This window comes from Galeopterus variegatus, unplaced genomic scaffold (genome assembly GCF_000696425.1).
Source record: "Galeopterus variegatus unplaced genomic scaffold, G_variegatus-3.0.2 Scaffold3766, whole genome shotgun sequence".
NCBI lineage: Eukaryota > Metazoa > Chordata > Mammalia > Dermoptera > Cynocephalidae > Galeopterus > Galeopterus variegatus.
This window is the reverse complement of record NW_007729877.1, coordinates 150322-170457: the sequence shown is the minus strand read 5'-3', so window position 1 is coordinate 170457 and position 20136 is coordinate 150322. Positions and strand designations below refer to the sequence as shown.

The window sequence follows — 20136 nt, the reverse complement described above, 5'->3', positions numbered from 1 at the left end:
TGGCTGCTGCCTTGTCTGATTTTCATCTCCTCAAACTTCCGAGCTGAGCAGGCAGGGATCAGCAGCCCCGCTTCACAGGCGAGGAGATTGGGGCTCCCAGGGCTCCCTCGACGGAGCTGGAAAGTGATGGAACCGAGATTTAGGTGGAAATTCCAGACTCCAAGCCCCTTGGTAATGCTTCGTCTTCGTGGTAAAGCCATCACCTGTAGAAAAGCGTTCATTGTACAAAGCATTTGTGAAAACGTGTCATTTTCCTAAAACCCTGCTGAGTGGGAGAACAGTGTGCTTGTTTGCCATGTGGCCTGCATTTTAATTCCCGGCTTTATCATCTCGACCATGTGCTTCTTTTCTTCTCATGTTTGCTGGTTTGTGCCCTTGTACGCTCCTTCTGCCTCACACACCCGCATGCCGGCACACACACCCACACACCTGCACGCACACATGCACACCCACATGCCTGCACACACACACACACACACAATACCCGCACGCACACACACCTGCACCCACATGCGTATCCCCGCACTCCCCCAACATGCACACACACCCACACCCCTGCACACACACACGCACCCCCGCACACACACACACACACCTGCACCCACACCCGCACCCCCACACACACACGCACACACACACCCGCACACACGCACACCCTCTGTGCCGCGCGCCCCGGGCCATGTGCCGGGACCAGGCACTGGAAGCAATCCTCTGGCTCCCCAACATGATCATTTTCCTTTTCTTCTGCTGATCCAGCCCTGAGGTCTAGACAGGAAAAGGCACGTGGGGCAGGAAGGAGGGAGCCGGGAAGCAGGGAAAGCCAGCTTTGAGGCGAGAAAGGCGGCCCTGTCTGCATCGCTCGTCTCCGAGGAGCCAAGCATGAGCTTGATGAGGTGGCAGGAAAACCTTGCTTGCAGCCACCTCGGGAGGAAATGATGCTGTCAGGCTCTGCTCAGCCAGTGGCTGTCTGGCGGGTGGCAGACGTCCCCCATCCAGCAGGGTGGAGCTAGGGAAACGCCAGCTCTGCCACCCCTCAGATGGCTCCAGCCCATGGCTTCAGTCTCAGGGGGTTGCTTTGTTCCCAGCAGAAACTCTTTGGGGACTCTGGGACGGGAATTCAGGAAGGGGCAACCTTTCCTAGGTGCTCAGCCATGCTTCAGCATATTCTTGTTACATCATGGCATTCTCCAGATCACATGCAAAAGAATATCAGTGTCTTCCAGAAGATATTAATTGATGTTCCAAGGTTGAAAAAAATATTCCTTAGTCAAACCAAGACACCTGAGTTAAAAATGATAATTGCAGGACTTCTCAGAATCATTAGTTTGTCCAGAGGAACTCCAAAAGAAGTGATTCTCAAACTTGTTTGACCAAAGAATTCTTTTCTCAAGGGACACATATGAGTATTCCCTGTCCCTTGGGTTCCAGTACTAGAAGTGCGATGTATGCATTACATGTGGTACGGAGCACATGTGTGATCATGATTCAGGCACCTTTTCTCATGTGACTGCCTGCCTTCTGCAGGCCTCTGCTGCAGTCTGGAGAAGTTGCTCTAGGATTTGTCAGGGAGACATCCTGGAAGCTTTTCTCCAGAGCCCCATTGACACTCAAACGAATTAGCATTCTTGGCTCCCTGGGCAGGAACCAGTCCACACACCAGCGTGCCATGAGAAGGGGAGGAGGCACTGGGAGACAGGAGGCCTGTCACAGTTTTTCCTTCAACAAAATTTATTGAGCACGTACTGTAGAACCAGTGCCTCTGTGGACAGTGTAAATACAGAACCAAACCCCCACCCATCAGAGCTTATGTTGTACAGTTTTGTACCCTCTGGACCACATTGCTCACCTCCCTGCAAAAGTACTGTTTGATCATTTGTCTTTATCTCAGAAGTGTTTGCATTCTAATGTGGATTCTGTGGAAAAGCCTTAAAGAGCCAAAGCCAGTGGCAGACTCAGAGGGCCTGGATGGGGCGGGGTCCCCCTGCTAAGCACCCTGCACATCACACCATGTTGGTGAATTCCACTCACATCCCTCCCCTGTGCTCTTGTGGGGTGAATCAAACCTGTTCCATGGGGTAGTGGTCTCTGAGGCAAAGGAAGGAACATCATGGGGGCACATATGGGGGCTGTAATCCAGGTGTTTGTGTCTTTCTAACCTGCCAGCTGGGTAGAGACGCTTAGTAGGGTGACCCAGTTAATAGGCATGTGATGATAATAAAATTAATAATATTATACATTACTATTATTATCATATTGGGGTTTGATCAATACACTTAGGTCAAATGCTTTCTAAACATTTCTCTACTTGACCCTAGACACTATAACACTAGATGGTAGGTATTACTATCACCATTTTACAGATGAGAACACTGAGCACAGGTTAAGTAACTGGCCTAGAGTTCCACAGCTGGTAAGCAAGAGAGCTGGGATTTGAATCTAGGCATTTAAAGTCCATGCTCTTCTCCAGAGCAAGTATGCATTCTCTTATTGTTCTTATTACCAGTACGTACCATTTATCGAGTACTCCCACCCACTACCACCCTCCCTGGTTATCCTAGTCAGATGTTCTCCCCCAAAAGCCATAGGTAGGCACCACCTGGAAATTCTTTACAGGGAGCCCTGGGTTTGCGAGTCACCTGGACGGATTATGGAGATTCTAACTGTGCATTTATTTATCTAGAATGTACGAACTGTGTTGCTACTTACCTCAAGAAAAAGACCTGAAAATTTCTGTCTACGATTATGACACTTTTACGCGTGATGAAAAAGTGGGAGAAACAATTATTGATTTGGAAAACCGATTCCTTTCCCGGTTTGGGTCCCACTGCGGCATACCTGAGCAGTACTGTGTGTAAGTTGCTTTGGCCATAAGTGTGGGCAGTTTGCTGCATCTGACGTGAGTACTTAAGGAAGCTACCCGATGCCTTTCCTCACTGAGCCACTGCTTCTTTCAGTCAGTTAAGTCCCATTTTTAATAATAGGATTATCTTAGGCAGAATCAGGGCCACCGCACTGCTGCTTTGGCCATAAGTGTGGGCAGTTTGCTGCATCTGACGTGAGTACTTAAGGAAGCTACCCGGTGCCTTTCCTCACTGAGCCACTGCTTCTTTCAGTCAGTTAAGTCCCATTTTTAATAATAGGATTATCTTAGGAAGAATCAGGGCCACCGCACTGCCGAATTCACATTGTGGTCTGTGTAAAACGGGGGCCACTGGAGCAGTGCAGTGCCCTGTGGGGATGGCACAGCTGGCAGCGCTTGGAGAACCAGTCTCCTCTCTCCCCCTCTTTGAGCCCCACTTCTGGATGTCAGGAACTGAGGGGCTGCAATGTTTGTCGGCAAGAATTTCCTGGCCACCCCCTTAGTTGATCAATTCTGTGATGTCCCACGTCCCCTGATTGCTATACAGTGTCTTCCTACAGTATCTAATGAGATACAGCTTTCAATTTTTAGTTTACAAGCTTGCCTGTTATGACTATGGTGATCTCAGTCAAACTCCCATTTTTATAGAGGAGAAAACTGAAGGCAAACAATCAATCAAATCCATTGGCTGAGGCCAAAATAACGTGGATTTTAGGCAAAAGTCAAAGTGTAGAGCACATTCCCTGCTCCCATTATATGGGAGCGTCTGAAAGTGCATGAGTGTGTGTGTGGATCCATGAAAAACCCGTGGGCCCTGCAGTAACTCCAGGGCATGTGATGTTATTCACAGTTCTGGAATAAATACCTGGCGAGATCAATTGAGACCAACACAGTTGCTTCAAAATGTAGCCAGATTCAAAGGCTTCCCACCACCCATCCTTTCCGAAGATGGAAGTAGAATCAGATATGGAGGACGAGACTACAGTTTGGATGAATTTGGTGAGCACATGGCTGTGGATTGTAAGCTGGTACAAAGTATAATAACCCATTTATGTTGCCGGGTTTTGGGGAACAGGGTGCACAGAGTCACCTTAATTATACCTTATGAGACTCTGCACACATGACTCTATCTAACAGAAGCCACGTTATAGTAGAGCTTTGCTGTCTCGTCAAGTGTCAAAGTAGCTTATGTTTCACTTTGCCCTTTTTAGGTCATAGCCGTTAAGCTTTGAACACAAATTCCTAGTAATTAACTAATTTCCGTGTAATGCATAATTAGCTCAAAAATGCTCAGATGATAGTGCAAGAATTTCTCTTCCAAATTTATCCCATCATTTATTTAAGCCCTTTACTGAGAAGCCTCAGGGATGCTGGGGGTTGGTTCAAAGAGCCTGCTAAGTTCCCATCTGGTTCATGTCGAAGCTGGGGGTCTTGTTCTTTCCTAAGAAATAACTTATAATACAAGCCATCCTGACACATCAACCTAGCCACACTGTGACAAAGACTGAAACAAGCTTCAGAGTATGAGAGCTGTGGTATGTTCTGCATTTTGTAGGGGGAGGTGATGGGGCTGACCTTGAAGGGAGCATGGGATATCCAGGGAGAGATAAGCAGAGACACACAGCAGTGAAAGTTCTTCCTGATCCTAACTTGACTCTTGACATTGTAAGAAACTGTGTTTTATCTTTCCATTTTAAAGAGGACTTAGTCAAAATAAGGGATGATTAGATATTTAAGAAATGTTGATGCTGCTGTTAACATGTGAACTTGCAAAAGTGATTGGGGGGCCGGCCCGGTGGCGCACTGCTACAGTGCGCCGCTTGGGAGCACGGTGGCGCTCCCGCCGAGGGTTCGGATCCCACATACAAACCGGTTCCCGCTCACTGGCTGAGCGAGGTGTGGGAGCAACACCGAGGGTTGCGATCCCGTTGCCGGTCCCGGTCCGGTACGGGCACGACACTGAGGGTTGCGATCCATTGCCGGACACGAAAAAAGACAAAAAGGAAAAAAAAAAAAGTGATTGGGAATAAACTGGGAAGCAACATGGTCTAGTGGACTGAGGGTTGCGATCCATTGCCGGACACGAAAAAAGACAAAAAGGAAAAAAAAAAAGTGATTGGGAATAAACTGGGAAGCAACATGGTCTAGTGATTAAGGGCACCCTCAAATAATCAAACAATACCCCCGGAAAAGCTGCATCAATTATGGGGATTATCCGAGTAACTATTGTTGCATAATAAGTCACCCCAAAACTTAGCAACTGGAAACAACCATGTTGTTTTGCTCACAGTTTTGTGGGTCAGGAATTCAGGAAGGACTTAGCCGAGCAGTTCTGGCTTGAGGTCTTTCATGTAGTAGCAGTTCAATGACAGCTGGGGCTGCTGTCATCTGCAGCTTGGCTGGGGTTGACGACCAGAGCACCTGCACAGGCCTGTTTGGCAGGGCAGTCTCTGGGCACCTCAGACTCCTTACAAGACAGATGGCTTCCCCCAGAGTGAGTGTCCCCAGGGAACCAGGCAGGAGCTGCGTGGCTTTTTATGCCTAGCCTCAGAAGTCACACAGCCTCCTTTCTTGACATGTTAGTGTTTGAATGTCTCCAGATTCAAAGGGAAAGGACACAGATCCCACCTCACTATGGGAGAAGTGCTAGAGAATTTGGGGGCCATGTTTTTAGAATGCCACACTGATTTTAGCTTCTGTTCCAATTGAACTTCCAAATTTCACTGACCTAACTCAATTGAAGTTTATTTCTCATTAATTCAAAGTAGTTATTCCTCCATGTGGGTGGTTGTCTTCCAAGCACTTCTTCATGGACTCAGGGTCTTCCATCTTCATCTCACGTGTCTAAGGTTGCTGTTCTCTGCTGCATCCAGAAGAGAAAGGTGCATCGAGGATCCTACATGGGAGGGATTTATGGATAGATCCAGAGGTGTTATATTCTAGCTGAACTTGGTCGTGTGGCCACATCTAACTGCAAGGGAGGCTGGGTAACAGAGGCTAGCTGTGAGCCTTTGCCATGAAAGTAAACACAGACTGCTCCCACTTACCCGTTCTGGTGTGCTCTGGTCCCTTTGCTACTGGCAGTTCACAGGTTGAGTATGAGTCTGGTGGGGCAGAGCCCCTGGTCAGGAGCTATTTCTATCAACTATTCTTTCACAAGTCAGTGTACACATTGTCACTGCCTGTCCACTCTTGCAAAGTCTGGGGTGAACAGCTGCAAGCAGCTTAGGGCAGTCTGGCTGAACTCTTCCTGAAGGCCCATCCCTGTTTCAATGCTGCTTTCCATTCCAGAAGCCAACAAAATCCTGCACCAGCACCTTGGGGCCCTTGAAGAGCGTCTTGCCCTTCACATCCTCAGGACTCAGGGCCTGGTCCCTGAGCATGTAGAAACGAGGACTTTGCACAGCACCTTCCAGCCCAACATCTCCCAGGTAAAGGGGCTCCCCTCCTTTGAGACCCATCAGCCATACCCCAAATTCAGTGGCAATAGCTGACACAGATTTGCCTCTTTTATCTTGTTTGAATACTTTTAGATACGCAAGAAACTAAAATTAGTTTCATCCCAAAGGGTATTTATTGTGAGAATTTTTAGGAAACTCACTAACTCCAGACAGGAGATTGGTTATGACTCAGAACAAACTTGAACCAGTGTGTCTTCTGTCTCTTATCTCTGTTTCTCTCTATGAGTCTATTTCATCTGCTCTCTTGCTGTGATCACCTTCCTATAAGTCTGAATATCATGGACAGTTCCTGTGTATTTTTGTGTTATAATGTAGACCCATCTACTTCCAGACCTATAGGGGTTTGTTAACCCAACTTGGCTCAGTTGCCTACTCCCAGGTCACTCAGCTGTAGCTAGGAGGGCAGAGTATGGGAAAGTGACTGGGTGTGGCCCAGCTTGGGGAAGAGGTGTCATCTGAGACTGAAGAGCCAGGGAAGCGGGGCCACAATACACAAGATGGCAGGTCACAGGGACCATATGGATTGTGATGGGGAGGGTCAGTTGCTAAAGGACAGGGAGCAGTTTCCAGAGAAGCAAAGTGAGACATGGCCAGTGACAAAATAATCCACGTGGAAGCTTGTCATAGTGAAGATTTTCAGGCTGTGTCTGCAGAGATTTGGATCCAATAGGTCTGGGGTGGGGAAGGAATCTGAATTTTAATAAGTTCCTAGAGGGGTTCTGATAAAGGTGGCTAGGAGATCACAATTTAGGAAATATTAATCTAATGGATGCAAATATTTCTGACACAGCAAAACTATGGGCAATCTTATTGCTAAAGAGTGCCAGAAGTGGCCTGGGATTTCTAGATTATTCTGTCAGTCATTTCTTGCTTTTTATTCTGTTCCACATTTCCATTTCTTCCTTTTCTTTTTCTTCTTCCTTCCACCAAAGAACCTTTTTCTCCTTTCCCTCCCCTTCCTGTGAGCCTCTCACTGGGTGGTGGGAACTAGCGAGCCAATGGCAGGGAATCCTCACCTTTTGGGAACAGTTATGTCATTGTTTGAATCCTTCCTTTGAATGTGCCATGTTGTAAGTTTTTCTTTTACAAAGTTAAATACCATTTTCATTGCTTTAATTTTGTATCTTGAGGTAAGTGGAAAAACTTTTAAGTGTCACAAAAATGGGACTGATATCAAGTAGGCAATGTGATGACGAATGGAATGGCAGCTTGGAAACTGGTAGAGGGTGAAGGACTCAAATTTAAGCCCTTGTAAGAGAATGTGGAACTAGCGAGCCAATGGCAGGGAATCCTCACCTTTTGGGAACAGTTATGTCATTGTTTGAGTCCTTCCTTTAAATGTGCCATGTTGTAAGTTTTTCTTTTACAAAGTTAAGTACCATTTTCATTGCTTTAATTTTGTATCTTGAGGTAAATGGAAAAACTTTTAAGTGTCACAAAAATGGGACTGATATCAAGTAGGCAATGTGATGACGAATGGAATGACAGCTTGGAAACTGGTAGAGGGTGAAGGACTCAAATTTAAGCCCTTGTAAGAGAATGTGTGTGTGTGACTTAGACCATGATACAGGTGGGCACATACAGTAGTCAGAGACCCCTGGGTGAGTATGGGAAGTGGGTGGCCTAAATGAGATTGCAGATATAAGATTAATTTTGGTTTGCTCTTCTACTCCATGTATGGCCTTCTGTATGGACTAATAAATCCGCAGGCCCAAAGAAATAGTTTTGCCTAAGAATTATGAGCAAAAATTGTGATTTCGAGCACCCATAATATCTTCAGCCCTTTTTTTCATTTTTGGATGGTTTAGGGAAAACTTCAGATGTGGGTGGATGTTTTCCCCAAGAGTTTGGGGCCACCAGGACCTCCTTTCAACATCACACCTCGGAAAGCCAAGAAGTAAGTAACTTGAGACCGTTGCTATACTGGAGCAGGGGCTGGGTCAGGACCAGAAGAAAAACTATGTTCAAATGTGCTGCTTTCAGATACTACCTGCGTGTGATCATCTGGAACACCAAGGACGTTATCCTGGATGAGAAAAGCATCACAGGAGAGGAAATGAGCGACATCTACGTCAAAGGGTGAGGTTAGCACGCAGGAGCCTTTGGCAGGCTCAGGGAGTGAAGCAGACTCCCGCCTTCACTAGGTGTCATTACTGAAGGTGCCCACTATAGGATCCTTGGTTAGTTGGAGCTGTTTTATCTCATTAATGCAATCTGCTTAGGGAGCTCCTGGAAAACAAAGGGGGAGAGAACAGAAAGAAAAGAGAAACCTGTACGGACCTTGTTTATGTTTATGAGCAGAGGTGTCTAATGATTGTAAGAATTGATCAATATTTCTTTGTTTTTCGTAACGAAACAGATTTTCTTCCATTTATTGAGCAGATTTGTTATTTCTGAGACTTTTTAGCCGTGTCATTTCTTCGTATTCATCTCTGATATCTTGTATAACTAGCCAGAGAAACACAAGTAGACTGGCTGGTTGGCTCAGTTGGTTAGAGCACAGCCTTCAAATCCAAGGTCAAGAGTTCAGATCCACATACCGGCCAGCCAACAACAACAAAAAAGAAAGAAACACAAGTAAAGCTTCCAAAATTTCTTTTTCTATGTATTTTATTACCAGCAGCTAATGTCTATGGAAAAGCAGAAATATTAGCAGATTCCACAACAGTCATTCATTTCACCAACATTCATTGAGTGTCTGCATCCAACATGTAATGTGTCATGGTTGGTCATTATTCTCTTACCTGCATAATTTAGTTTCAAATAATTCACGTTGATCCTAGTGTCTTGTTAAGCTTTGATCATAGATATTGAGTGCAGTATAGCATAGTGATTGAAAAGCCAGACTCTGGAGTCAAACTACCTGGTTTGAAATCTTGGTACTTCCCCTACTAGGCAAGATAGTAAGCTTACTGTTTCTCATCTGTAAAGTGGAGATAATGATAGTACCTACTTCCTAGGGATATTTAGAAGATGCAATTATTCAAAACATTTAGGATAGTGCCTGGCAGATAATACACACTGTGTGATTGTTAGCTACTATTATTACTGTTCCACATGGACTGAGTTTGCTTCGTTGATATTAAAAGAGGAGGCTTTTGAAATTTAGTTGAAATTTAATATATGCATAAAGTGAGAACAGAGTTACATTTATGATCCCAAATGGTCTACAATCAAAACTTTGTTAAAGACATGATTACCATCATTTAAGTTCACTGTAAACAAGGAATGTTTCATCAAGTTCTTCATTATTCTTTCTCATTTCAGGATCTCATTATCATTCCCCAAGGAAAACTAATCCCAGCTAATTATATATATGCAAATTTATTTGACTATCATAAGCATTATTTTTTTTCAAATTAGGGAAACAAACTCAAGTAATACTGGACTGAGAGAAAGCTCTTCTAATAAGAAAATAAAGTTCAATTTAAGATACCATGTAAAATTTGGAATTAAAAATCTAAGTTCTAAATGTGGGAAGATGAATAATGCATAAATACCATGCCTAGCACTACATACATATGGGTGTTCCATACAAAGCTACACATACATGTATACAAACACATATACCTACAGTAGTTTTTAAACATGTCTTAAAATTAAAATGTGAAAAGATTCACAAAAAAAGAGGAACTGCTGCAGGGAGTGATGGTCTGGGGCAGGATGATGTTAACACTTAGGAATGGATCAGGATGTGAAGCCACCAAGGTCATAGCTGAGAGAATGTGAACTCTTCAGTGAGTTAGTTTAAAAGTTAGTAGCCAAAAGGAATCTTTCAACAAATCTATCTAGTCAGTTAATTTGCTAGCAAAAAAGAAAACTTCTATAGTTGATTGATATCAATACCATTGCTCATAATAGGACTTAATATTAGCAAGTGATTTTATAGTTTACATGGTCCTTTGAGGCAGAGTAACAGGTATGGACTTTGGAGTCATACTAACCTGGGAGTAATAATTCTGTCAGTTACTGGCTGTGTGACCTTATGTAAATAAATATATCTTTGCTGAACCTCACTTTCCTCATCTGTAAAATGGAGATAGTCAAACAGTTGATGGGAAGAATAAAATAATGCATGCTAAGTACCTGGTTCATAGGTGATAATCATAGACATGAATTAAGGATTTCCCCCTTCCCCCTCTGCCCCTTCTAAGCCATGATCTCTCATTCTGTCCTCATATTGACCATGTGAAGGGAGTACACACCATTAATTTCATTTTACAGGTGGGAGATGAGGCTCAGAGAGTTTCAGAGCCAGGCCTTTCTCCTACCAAGAATCTCTATCTGTGGGGTCCAGGTACTGATATCTTAAAAATCTCCCCCGTTGATTCTAATGTGTTGCTGATAATGCAGTGTTCAGAACTATGCATTCTACAACTTGCCAATCTAAACTTAAATGTTACAACCTGGTTCCAAACCAGGAGCCTTTCCAGTAGCAGGAAGATGTGATGACAGCTTCCTTCCAGGCACATTCATTCATTCATTCATTTAACAGGTATCTATTTTGTGTCTGCTACATGCCAGGCACAAGCAAAAGGAAACTTTTTCAAATATTAAAAGTTAAGATATTTAGTCGTTACTGCATGAATTCTCATACATATGTGCATGGAAATACAGCTTAAATCTTCCTTGCCAATCTCATCAATATAATCACAGTGAATTTAAGAATAGTTTTTTAAGGGCCGGCCCGGTGGCGCACTGCTACAGTGCGTCGCTTGGGAAGCGCGGCGGCACTCCTGCCGAGGGTTCGGATCCCACATACAGACCGGCCGCTCACTGGCTGAGCGAGGTGCGGGAGCAACACCGAGGGTTGCGATCCCGTTGCCAATCCCGGTCCAGTACGGGCGTGACACTGAGGGTTGTGATCCGTTGCTGGACACGAAAAAAGACAAAAAAAAAAAAGAATAGTTTTTTAAAAAGGGCTGGCCAGATAGCTCAGTTGGTTAGAGCTTGGTGTTAATAACACGAAAGGTTCAGGATTCGATCCCCGTACTGGCCAGCTGTCAAACAAAACAAAACAAACAAAACAAAGAAGCTATAAGATCACTTGATTCATGCCTTTTTTGTTTGCGTAAGTAAATATGGGAAAGGAAATGCTACAATTTTGAGCTAACTCATATTCATTGAGCCCATCAGCAGTGATGACAGACGCTGATCAGTTGTAGTTATGAAGACTAAAATCATAGCCAGCAAGCTTCAACGTACCCAAAATAGAAGCTACGTTGTTGATATTTTCCAGAAAATTTCACCTTAGCCCTGTTAACTGAAGTCTTCAGGGTTTCCTGCTTTGGTTTTAAAGGAATTGTATTTTGTTTGGCTACAACCTGTGTTGGATGCAATCGAGTGCCTCCCCTTCATAAATCACCCCCAGCTGCATACATAACTGGAACCTGCCCAAGAAAAGTGCATTAATTCTCCTGCTCTTCACTCCCCTAATCACTGTACAATTTTGCGGCTAGATTACTTGTCAGTCATATGAAGCTAAGTCTGTTTGCTTCTGCTTTTCAGCTGGATTCCTGGCAATGAAGAAAACAAACAGAAAACAGATGTCCATTACAGATCCTTGGATGGCGAAGGGAATTTTAACTGGAGATTTGTTTTCCCGTTTGACTACCTCCCAGCTGAACAACTCTGCATTGTTGCTAAAAAAGTGAGTCCTGAAATATGCCAGTGGGAAGTGGATGTCACAGGTCTCCCTTAACTCAGAAATGCGTAGAGCGTCGGAGCTGCTCAGGTCACCAAGTCCAGCTCCCTCTTGGTAAAGATGGGGAAGCTGAGATCCACAGAGGTGTAGACACTTGCCCACGTCACACAGCCAAGACATGTATTTGTGTAATTAGGAAGAATAAAGAAAACAACTTTCTTTCCTCTAACATATGGGCAGAAGGGTGAAGGATAAATGCTAGAAGTAAGGTCTTGTATCAATGTATACAACAACCCAAGGGTGTTTTTCAGGTTATGGGGAGACTAATTTCTTTCCATAATAGGCACAACCAAACAGAAGCAAAATGTTAATGTGGGTGAAATGTCCCTTCTACCTTCCTTATTAAACATGAACATCTGCTTTACCTCCTTCAGAAGCACTTCCATGAGGGGTCAGGGCCCTCAAGGTCTAAATTAGTAAGACTTTGAGTTACGGAACTCAACTCACATTGGCTTATCCCAAAAAAGTGATTTATTGGTTCAAATTACTAAAAAGCCCGGGTTGGCTGGCTTTAGGAACATCTGGATGCCACACTGATGAGCTGTCTTTAGAAACCGGTCTCATTCTCTCTGCCTCTCTGCTCTGCCTTCCTCTGTGGGCCTCACTTCCAGGCGGGCCCTTCTGTGGCAGAGGCAAGGTGGCTGCCCGCTGCCCCAGCTGTCCCTACTCTGTCCTCTCAGCAAACCTCAGCAGAAAGAGAATTCTGATTGCACCCATCAGAGTTCTGGAATTGGGCTCAGTGTCCCCACCTCTTTGGGGTCATGTGCCCATCCCTGAAGCCACCATTGTAGCCCAGAGATGCAGCGCTCTGATTGGCCAGGCTCTGAAGTTAGGGATGGAGTCAGCTCCTCCCAAACTGCATGGACTGGGGAAGGGGGAGTCCCCCAAGGGAAGTCTGGGCGCTTTCATCCAAAAAAGGGGCCTAGAATCTGGGTAGACAATAATAACTGATGTCTCATATAGGTGCCTGGTGCCCCTCCTACCTCCCACATTCTATCCACTTTCCCTCACTCTGCCTGGTCACCTCTTCTCTCTATGCTCCATCAAAGTGTACCTGCCCTGTGTCCCATCGGGCCAGGCCCCACCCTCTGCTGGTCCTACTCAGTGCTGATGCTGTAGTGAGCACTTTTTCCAGACCAGGTGGATTGAATGCCTTCAAAGGGAACTTTCTGGAGGCACAGAGGCTCAACGCGATATCAAATATGCACACTTTCAGATGGTGAGACAGAACAGGGGAGGGGTAAGGGGAAGGATGGGGAGTCAGGTAGGCCTTTAGTTAAAGTTGCCTTTCCTGTTTACCCACATCTAGGGCTAGACCTCCCTGTGCTCTGAGTGGTCCTTGGAGCATGACCCCACACAGGACAGTCAGGAAGGGACAGACAAAAGCAGAGTGGGCTTCCCAGCCCCTCAGAGAAGGCCCTCTGAGCCCTGGAAACGAGAACATTTCTGCAACATGAAAAACAAGAAACAACTCAACAATTTTCCTTCAAATCCATAAAGCACTGGGGAAATTCCCTTTTTTGCTGGGGCCAGAGGAACTTAGGTGTAACTAGGTTGTGGAGGGGTTATTATTCTTAGCTAATATTGTCTGGGCAGAGGCAGAGACCAGAGGTGAGAACTTGGAGGTTCCTTACATAGTTCTCCCTCCACCTACTTCTAATGTGGGGATTTGAGGGTCTTAGGTGATTACAAGCGGGTAAAAGCCAGTGGTATTTTTCAAAAGCCAAAAATGCCAGGGCTTTTAAAATCTGTACTGATGAAAGAGTGGAATCTGGATTCCAGGATCTTCACCCAAAAGTAAAATGAGAGTACACTCGGACATCTGTGTCGGGGGGTGGAAGGTTGCTGAGCAGAGGTGACACCCCAGTGGGTGATATTTTGGGCTGGCCTAGAATGTCTGGCTTTAGGAGGATAATCTAAGCAGGCCATAGTGGTCTTCAGGGGGGAGATCAATCCCTCCCCAACCCCCAGGGGTGGCAGTAGGAAGTCACACTGATAAGAACATGGCAGAAAACCTTCTGTTTGGGAACTGCCTGGGACATCCTTTTTGTCACCCAGCTGGTGGCCTTGAGATTTCCTGGGGAACCTGACTGCCCTTCATACAGGGGGTGGAAAGGTTAGAAAGGGCCTGATGCTTTGATGCTATTTCAAGAAGCCAAAGGTGAGGGCTTCAGAGTGCAGAAGTCTGGATTATTTGATTTGTCCATGTCTCTTGTCATTTAAGGAGCATTTCTGGAGTATTGACCAAACGGAATTTCGAGTCCCACCCAGGCTGATCATTCAGATATGGGACAATGACAAGTTTTCTCTGGATGACTACTTGGGTAAGGCTTACATTTGGATAATTTTCCCTAAGAAACTGTACTTGAAATTAGTGAAGTCAATTAAGGAATTGATTTGGAAGTACTTATTTAAATCTCCAATACTTGTCAATAACCTAGGGGGGGAAACCCCTTGCCTGGATGTCCTCCTGGCAGTGTGGCTTGACAGTTTAATGTCCCCCCTTTCCACAGGCCCATCCACTCTCAAGGGCTCTCATGGAGGATCTTGCACCAGCTCCTGCCTCTTTATGAAGCCCCAGACCCAAGGGGATCGCACTCCCACCTCCACTTCCAAATCACCCACTCTCTCGCCTCAGCCCTCAGAGTCACTCCTCTCCTGCGTGCTGCTCTCAAACGTCACCAGGTCACTTAATATCCCCCAGCCATTGCTGGATGGATCCCCTAGGACCATGCTGTGTGGCTAAAGGCACCCCCCAGTCCCCCCTCTCTTGGCACACGCCTCCCTCGCCCCGATGCTGCTGAGCTCCCCGGGTTTCCGCTCTCCCAGGCCTTGGCCTGCCTCACTGACCGGCTCTGTTTCTTCCTCCCACTGTCTAAAACAGGCCCTCCCTGAGGTTCTGTGGCTCCTCTCCAGCCCTCCCAACCCCCTCCCCACCCTGTGACTTACCCACCCTCACCTCAGTTGTGAAGCCTGACCCTCCCAGTGCCTGACGTATAGTCAGCCAAAATGAATGGCGTGCTTATTCTCGACTCCTGCCCAGAACCTTCCACCTTCATATTTGGCCGGCACCTTAAATTTATCACGATTGAAATCAAACTCAGCATTTCCTGCCTGACGCTATACCTGCTCTCCTCATGATCTTGGCTCTTCAGGGCCCCTCCATTCCCCCAGGAGAAAGCACCAGAGTCCTCTGTGTTTCCTGCTCCCTCTTCCCCACCTCCCGTCAGCCACCCAGTCCTAGCAATGTCATCTGCTTTGTCACGCATGCCCATTTCCTTACTTCTGTGAGCTCTGCCACCAGTTCAGACCTCATTCCCTCTTAGCCTGCTATTACAGTAGCCCCTGACCGGTCTCCCCACTACCACCTCACCGCCAGGGGGTCTCCCCCAGCAGGGGAATAGCCTGTCTTGTTGATCCCTTTACCGCTCACCACACCTAATGCAGTGGATACAACTTAGTCGGTGCTTAGTAAGAGTTGAATGACAAATGAGTATGAAGGTGTGCTGTCTGATCAAGCAGACAGGTGGTAAGTTCCAGAACAGTAGAGGGTTTTCCCTTAGAATTTAAATGAAGTAGTCTGACAACACAGAGGGAGAATGACTGTATCTCAGAGTGCAGAGAGCAAATCACCAAGAGGAGAGAAAGACTGAAGCAGGCGTGGGCTCAGGAAAGACGGAGGTAAACAGTGGTTTATGGCTCCATCATAGGAGGAAGGGACAGTCTGAAGAGAATCCGACACAACCCCCCTGTTGCTCCCAGCTGCCACTGTTGAAGACCCAACTCTTGTCCTAGGAGTTCATTGACCCCACCTCACAGATAACATTTTCTTAAGGAAAGGGCTCACAGGAGTTCTCAAGCCCCAAAGACACTTTTGACCTACTGTGAAAGTATACTGAAGAGTTAACGTCTCACAGCACAGAAGAGAAATGTGCTTCTCCAGACACCCTAGTCGAGGCCAGGATTCTTCGTTCCTGGTGAGGATTTTCTGCTAAGTTGTCCTGTTCCTGTTCAAGCTCCTATTTCTGAGGTTACATGATGAGAGGCTTGAATGTGAATGTTCCATAGAGCGTCCCATGATCCAGAACCTGTTGTCTTTACCCACAGCCAAATGACCCCTCTCTTCAGGGCAGCTCAGAACCCAAATAAGCAACTTGCAAATCCATGGGCACAGGAATTTAGTGGAAATTTTGTCTATAGATGTTCAATTACTTTGAGTTTATAGAACTCTATTTATGCTCATGTCATGGAGAAAGAAAACATGTAGTCCTCTGTGAGATGCTGAGCAGAAGATGGCTACTTCTTCTGCCATTTTCCATCCTATCTGGAAAGAATTTAAACATCTTCCAGGGTCTCTCTCTCTAACTTACATGTCACCTGTTCAAAATCACTCTCAGCCTCTCCCCTGACAAGAATATTCTGTTCACTTATGAATGATGGTTGATGCACTAGAAATTTACTTGGATTTAATATTGTTTCCTTGGCTAGGTTTCCTGGAACTTGATTTGCATCATGCAATCATTCCGGCAAAATCATCAGAGAAATGCAGTTTAGACATGATTCCGGACCTCAAAGCCATGGACCCCCTTAAAGCGAAGACTGCCTCACTCTTTGAGCAGAAGTCCATGAAAGGATGGTGGCCGTGCTACACGGAAAAAGATGGCTCCCGTGTGATGGCTGTATGAGTATTTCCTGGCAGATGTTTCGTCCTTTATCAATAGATTTACTCCACATAAGATAAGGAAGTGTTCAACTGGTGGCACTTCAAGTTTTTGGAATGGCTTGTCCCTGGGATTACAAGAGAAGGTGGAAGACGCTGTGAGCAAGTGTTTGGAGTTGGGGGAGGGTGAAGGAGTGGGAATAGTCAAATATCTAGGAGTCCTAGTGGATTCCCTGTATTTCCTTAGGACCCTTCTTTACCAGGAAGTTTAATTTATGCTGAGCACCCAGTACAATTTAGTACAAAAAAAGGAACTTCAAATTTGAGCTGTTCTCATTTAAAAACAAAACAAACAAGCAAACAAAAAAGGGTGGTGGCAGCAGGAAGTGCTGACATCCATTGAATAAGAAGGCTGTAATTTACAAGCAAGTTTGCAGAGCTCAGGATATATTTTGTAATGGAAGCAATAGTTGGGTAACCACGCTGTGTCACAAAAGACTACTTAATACGTTATGTATTATTAATAGCTAACATTTGTAATCACTAATTGTGGGCCACGCAACGTGCTAAGTGCCTTACATTTATAATCTTATTTTTAAAATGAGATTGATATATAATTTACATAAAGTAAACTGCACCCGTTTAAAGGGCACAATTCGATGAGTTTTGACAGATGTATGCACCCGTGGAACCACCACCATAATCAAGATCCAGAACCTTCCCATCGCCCCAAATTACCTTGTACCCTCTACAGTCAATCCTCCCCCTGGCCCCAGAAAACCGCTGATCTGCTTTCTGTCACTACAGATTAGTTTGCACATAATCTTAGTTAATTCTGCTGACAACCCCATGAAGTAGATGTCATGTCCATTTTATAGATTCAAAAACAGGCTTGGAGAGATGGAGCAACTTGCCAAAGTCAGGCACCCAGCTTCGTCTGATTTGTAAGCACAGGAGTCATCAGAGCTCTGCCATCTAAACAAGCATCAGGGTCAGGGCTTCTCAACTTGCTGGTGACCTCGTGGGCTTCCCCAGGTCCTAGAAAGTCTGCTACAACCTTAGTCAAGCCTCGCCATAAGAGTGGGCGGGTTTCTAGACCTCTTTCATTTCAGCTTTGGTGTTCTCATCTGTACAAGAGGACAGCAATAGTCTCTTTCTAGGTTTGCCATGCATGTTGCACGAGAGTATCCATACAGGAGGCTTAAACAGTGTCCAGAACATCCCTCAGGAGCCTGTCAGTAGGGAGGCAGCGTTCATCCACTCATTCATTCGTTCATTCAGCTAGTGTACATCCAGTACCTGCTAAGTGCCGGCCCTGCTCCGCACAATAGGGTACAACAGTAAGCATGAAGAGACCTGCCCTACTTACTCTCTCGGAGCCTACACTTCATGCTCAGCAAATGTTACACTGTTACTAGCAATATTCAGGTGTGTCTGGGTCCAAGCAAAGTTACAAAGGAAGGTGTGCGAGAAGGCAAGGAGATTGATGTGAGAAAGTTAGAAGGACAAAGACAGAGAAGAAAAGCAGGGAGGAGGGAAAGCGATTTGTCCTCTCAGTTTCCCACATGGAGTCAGCTCAGAAACACATGGAAGAGGAAACGTGATGAAATCTCTTGAGGAACATTTAAGGCAATCTAAGGATTGTTTTACAAGAATAAAAATCATTGCTCAGGGAATACTCCTTGGATTGAAGTAAAAATATTTGTGAAACGTGATGTCATGTGTTTAACCTGTTCTGCTTTACTGAAGGGGAAAGTGGAGATGACATTGGAAATCCTCAATGAGAAGGAGGCTGACGAGCGGCCGGCCGGGAAGGGGCGGGATGAACCCAACGTGAACCCCAGGCTGGACCCACCGAAGTGAGAGGCCCTCTTTGTTCCCGATGCTGTCTGACCCCAAACACCTGCAGTCTGAAAGCCCCTCTTCCCATTGGATTAATGGGATGGGTTAGCTGTTGTCCTTCTAATTTTGTGCCTAGTAGAGGAGGTGGGGGCTGGAGAGGTGGGTGACTTGGCTTCATTTTAACAATTTTCTTTTCCCATGAAACCAAAATTCATGTGTCTTCAGCATCTTAGGAAGCTGACAAAGTTAAAGAGCCTCTCTCCGTCAACTAAGGGGACTACTCTCTTTTCCTGACTTGATAGATGTTATTAGTTATTCCTTGAACTGTGATATGGTCTGGGATGAGATATTTGGCCCTCCTGAGTTGGGTACGTAATACCCTTTCTTTGCCATGCAGCCGCCCAGAAACCTCCTTCCTCTGGTTCACCAACCCGTGCAAGACCATGAAGTTCATCGTGTGGCGCCGGTTTAAGTGGGTCATCATCGGGCTGCTGATCCTGCTGATCCTGCTGCTCTTCGTGGCTGTGCTCCTGTATTCCCTACCGGTGGGAACCCCTGGCCTCTTGTGTTGGCTTTTGTGTGAATTGTGGTCTGTCTTCCAACCTGGTATTTGCCTGGATTGCTGCTCAGAAGAATGACCCACTTAGCAGTTGCGGTGTTGCAACCCTTCTGCTTTTGGAAAATTTAAAATAATGTGTCCTGTGATTAGAATTACATTCTTAGGGTTTCACAAATTACAGGCAGAACTTTGAGGTCTGGAAAAAACTTTGGTTTTAGGAATTCTGGGAGAAATCGCTGAGGTCTTTATCAACGTCTGTCTGGACTATAGCCAGCGTTTCCAACTGATCTTCCTGTGTTCAGATTTTTTTGTTCCAAATCACCCTGGATCCTAACTCTTTGTCCTAGCCTTCAAGGATCCCTGAATCTGGGCTCATCATAGGTCTCCAAAATCCCTCTTGTCTACCCAAACTAGATGGTTGTCTGACCGCCCCCAACACTTACTGTCCTTACCTATCTGAATGCCTTTGCTAATGACATTCCTTTGCTTACATTTTGTCTATCAAAATCTCACGTGTTCTTTAAGGCCCATGTCATACATAACCTCCTCTTTAAATTTCCCTTAATCAACCTAGTAGTAAATAGGAGTCTAAATGGGACATGTGGCAGTGTACATGGAGGTAATACCTTCATTCCTTCATTCCAGAAATTTATTGAGCATCTACTGTAGACTAGGAATTAGGTTATAGAGATGACTAAGGTATGATCTCTGCCCATGAGCAGCTCATAGTCCAGAAACCAGCCAGCACGTGAACAAGAACATTACTACGGGAGGCACGCTGTTATAGAGACATGAGCAGATGACTGTAGGAACCCATTGCTGAAGAATGTTTGGCCAAGGAGGGGGCATTTAAGCTCAGTGTGTCAACTGGAGAAGGGATAGTCCAGGCAGAGGGAACCATGGGCAGAAGCAAGGTGAATAGCACGGAATGCCACAGGAGGCATCCAAAAGTCATACTCAGTTCATTTTAACAAAGATAACTTTGTGTTTAGTAGCATAGTCATACAACCACAATTGCAGGGGGTTCTGTCTTCATTTTTCCCCAGTATA

At 45.5% G+C, this 20136-nt stretch overlaps 1 protein-coding gene across 2 annotated transcripts in view; it reads left to right on the top strand.

Annotated features, from left to right (window-relative positions):
- Window positions 1–20136, top strand: part of LOC103601514 (myoferlin) — a 63681-nt gene that overhangs the window by 42024 nt on the left and 1521 nt on the right. For both annotated transcript variants that reach the window (XM_008585937.1, XM_008585936.1), the window contains 10 exons: window positions 2681–2851; window positions 3711–3859; window positions 6152–6291; window positions 8130–8218; window positions 8305–8400; window positions 11830–11971; window positions 14250–14349; window positions 16514–16704; window positions 18435–18544; window positions 18925–19072. In XM_008585937.1, coding sequence (XP_008584159.1) covers window positions 2681–2851; window positions 3711–3859; window positions 6152–6291; window positions 8130–8218; window positions 8305–8400; window positions 11830–11971; window positions 14250–14349; window positions 16514–16704; window positions 18435–18544; window positions 18925–19072 — 1336 coding nt within the window. The remainder of the gene's footprint in view (window positions 1–2680; window positions 2852–3710; window positions 3860–6151; window positions 6292–8129; window positions 8219–8304; window positions 8401–11829; window positions 11972–14249; window positions 14350–16513; window positions 16705–18434; window positions 18545–18924; window positions 19073–20136) is intronic.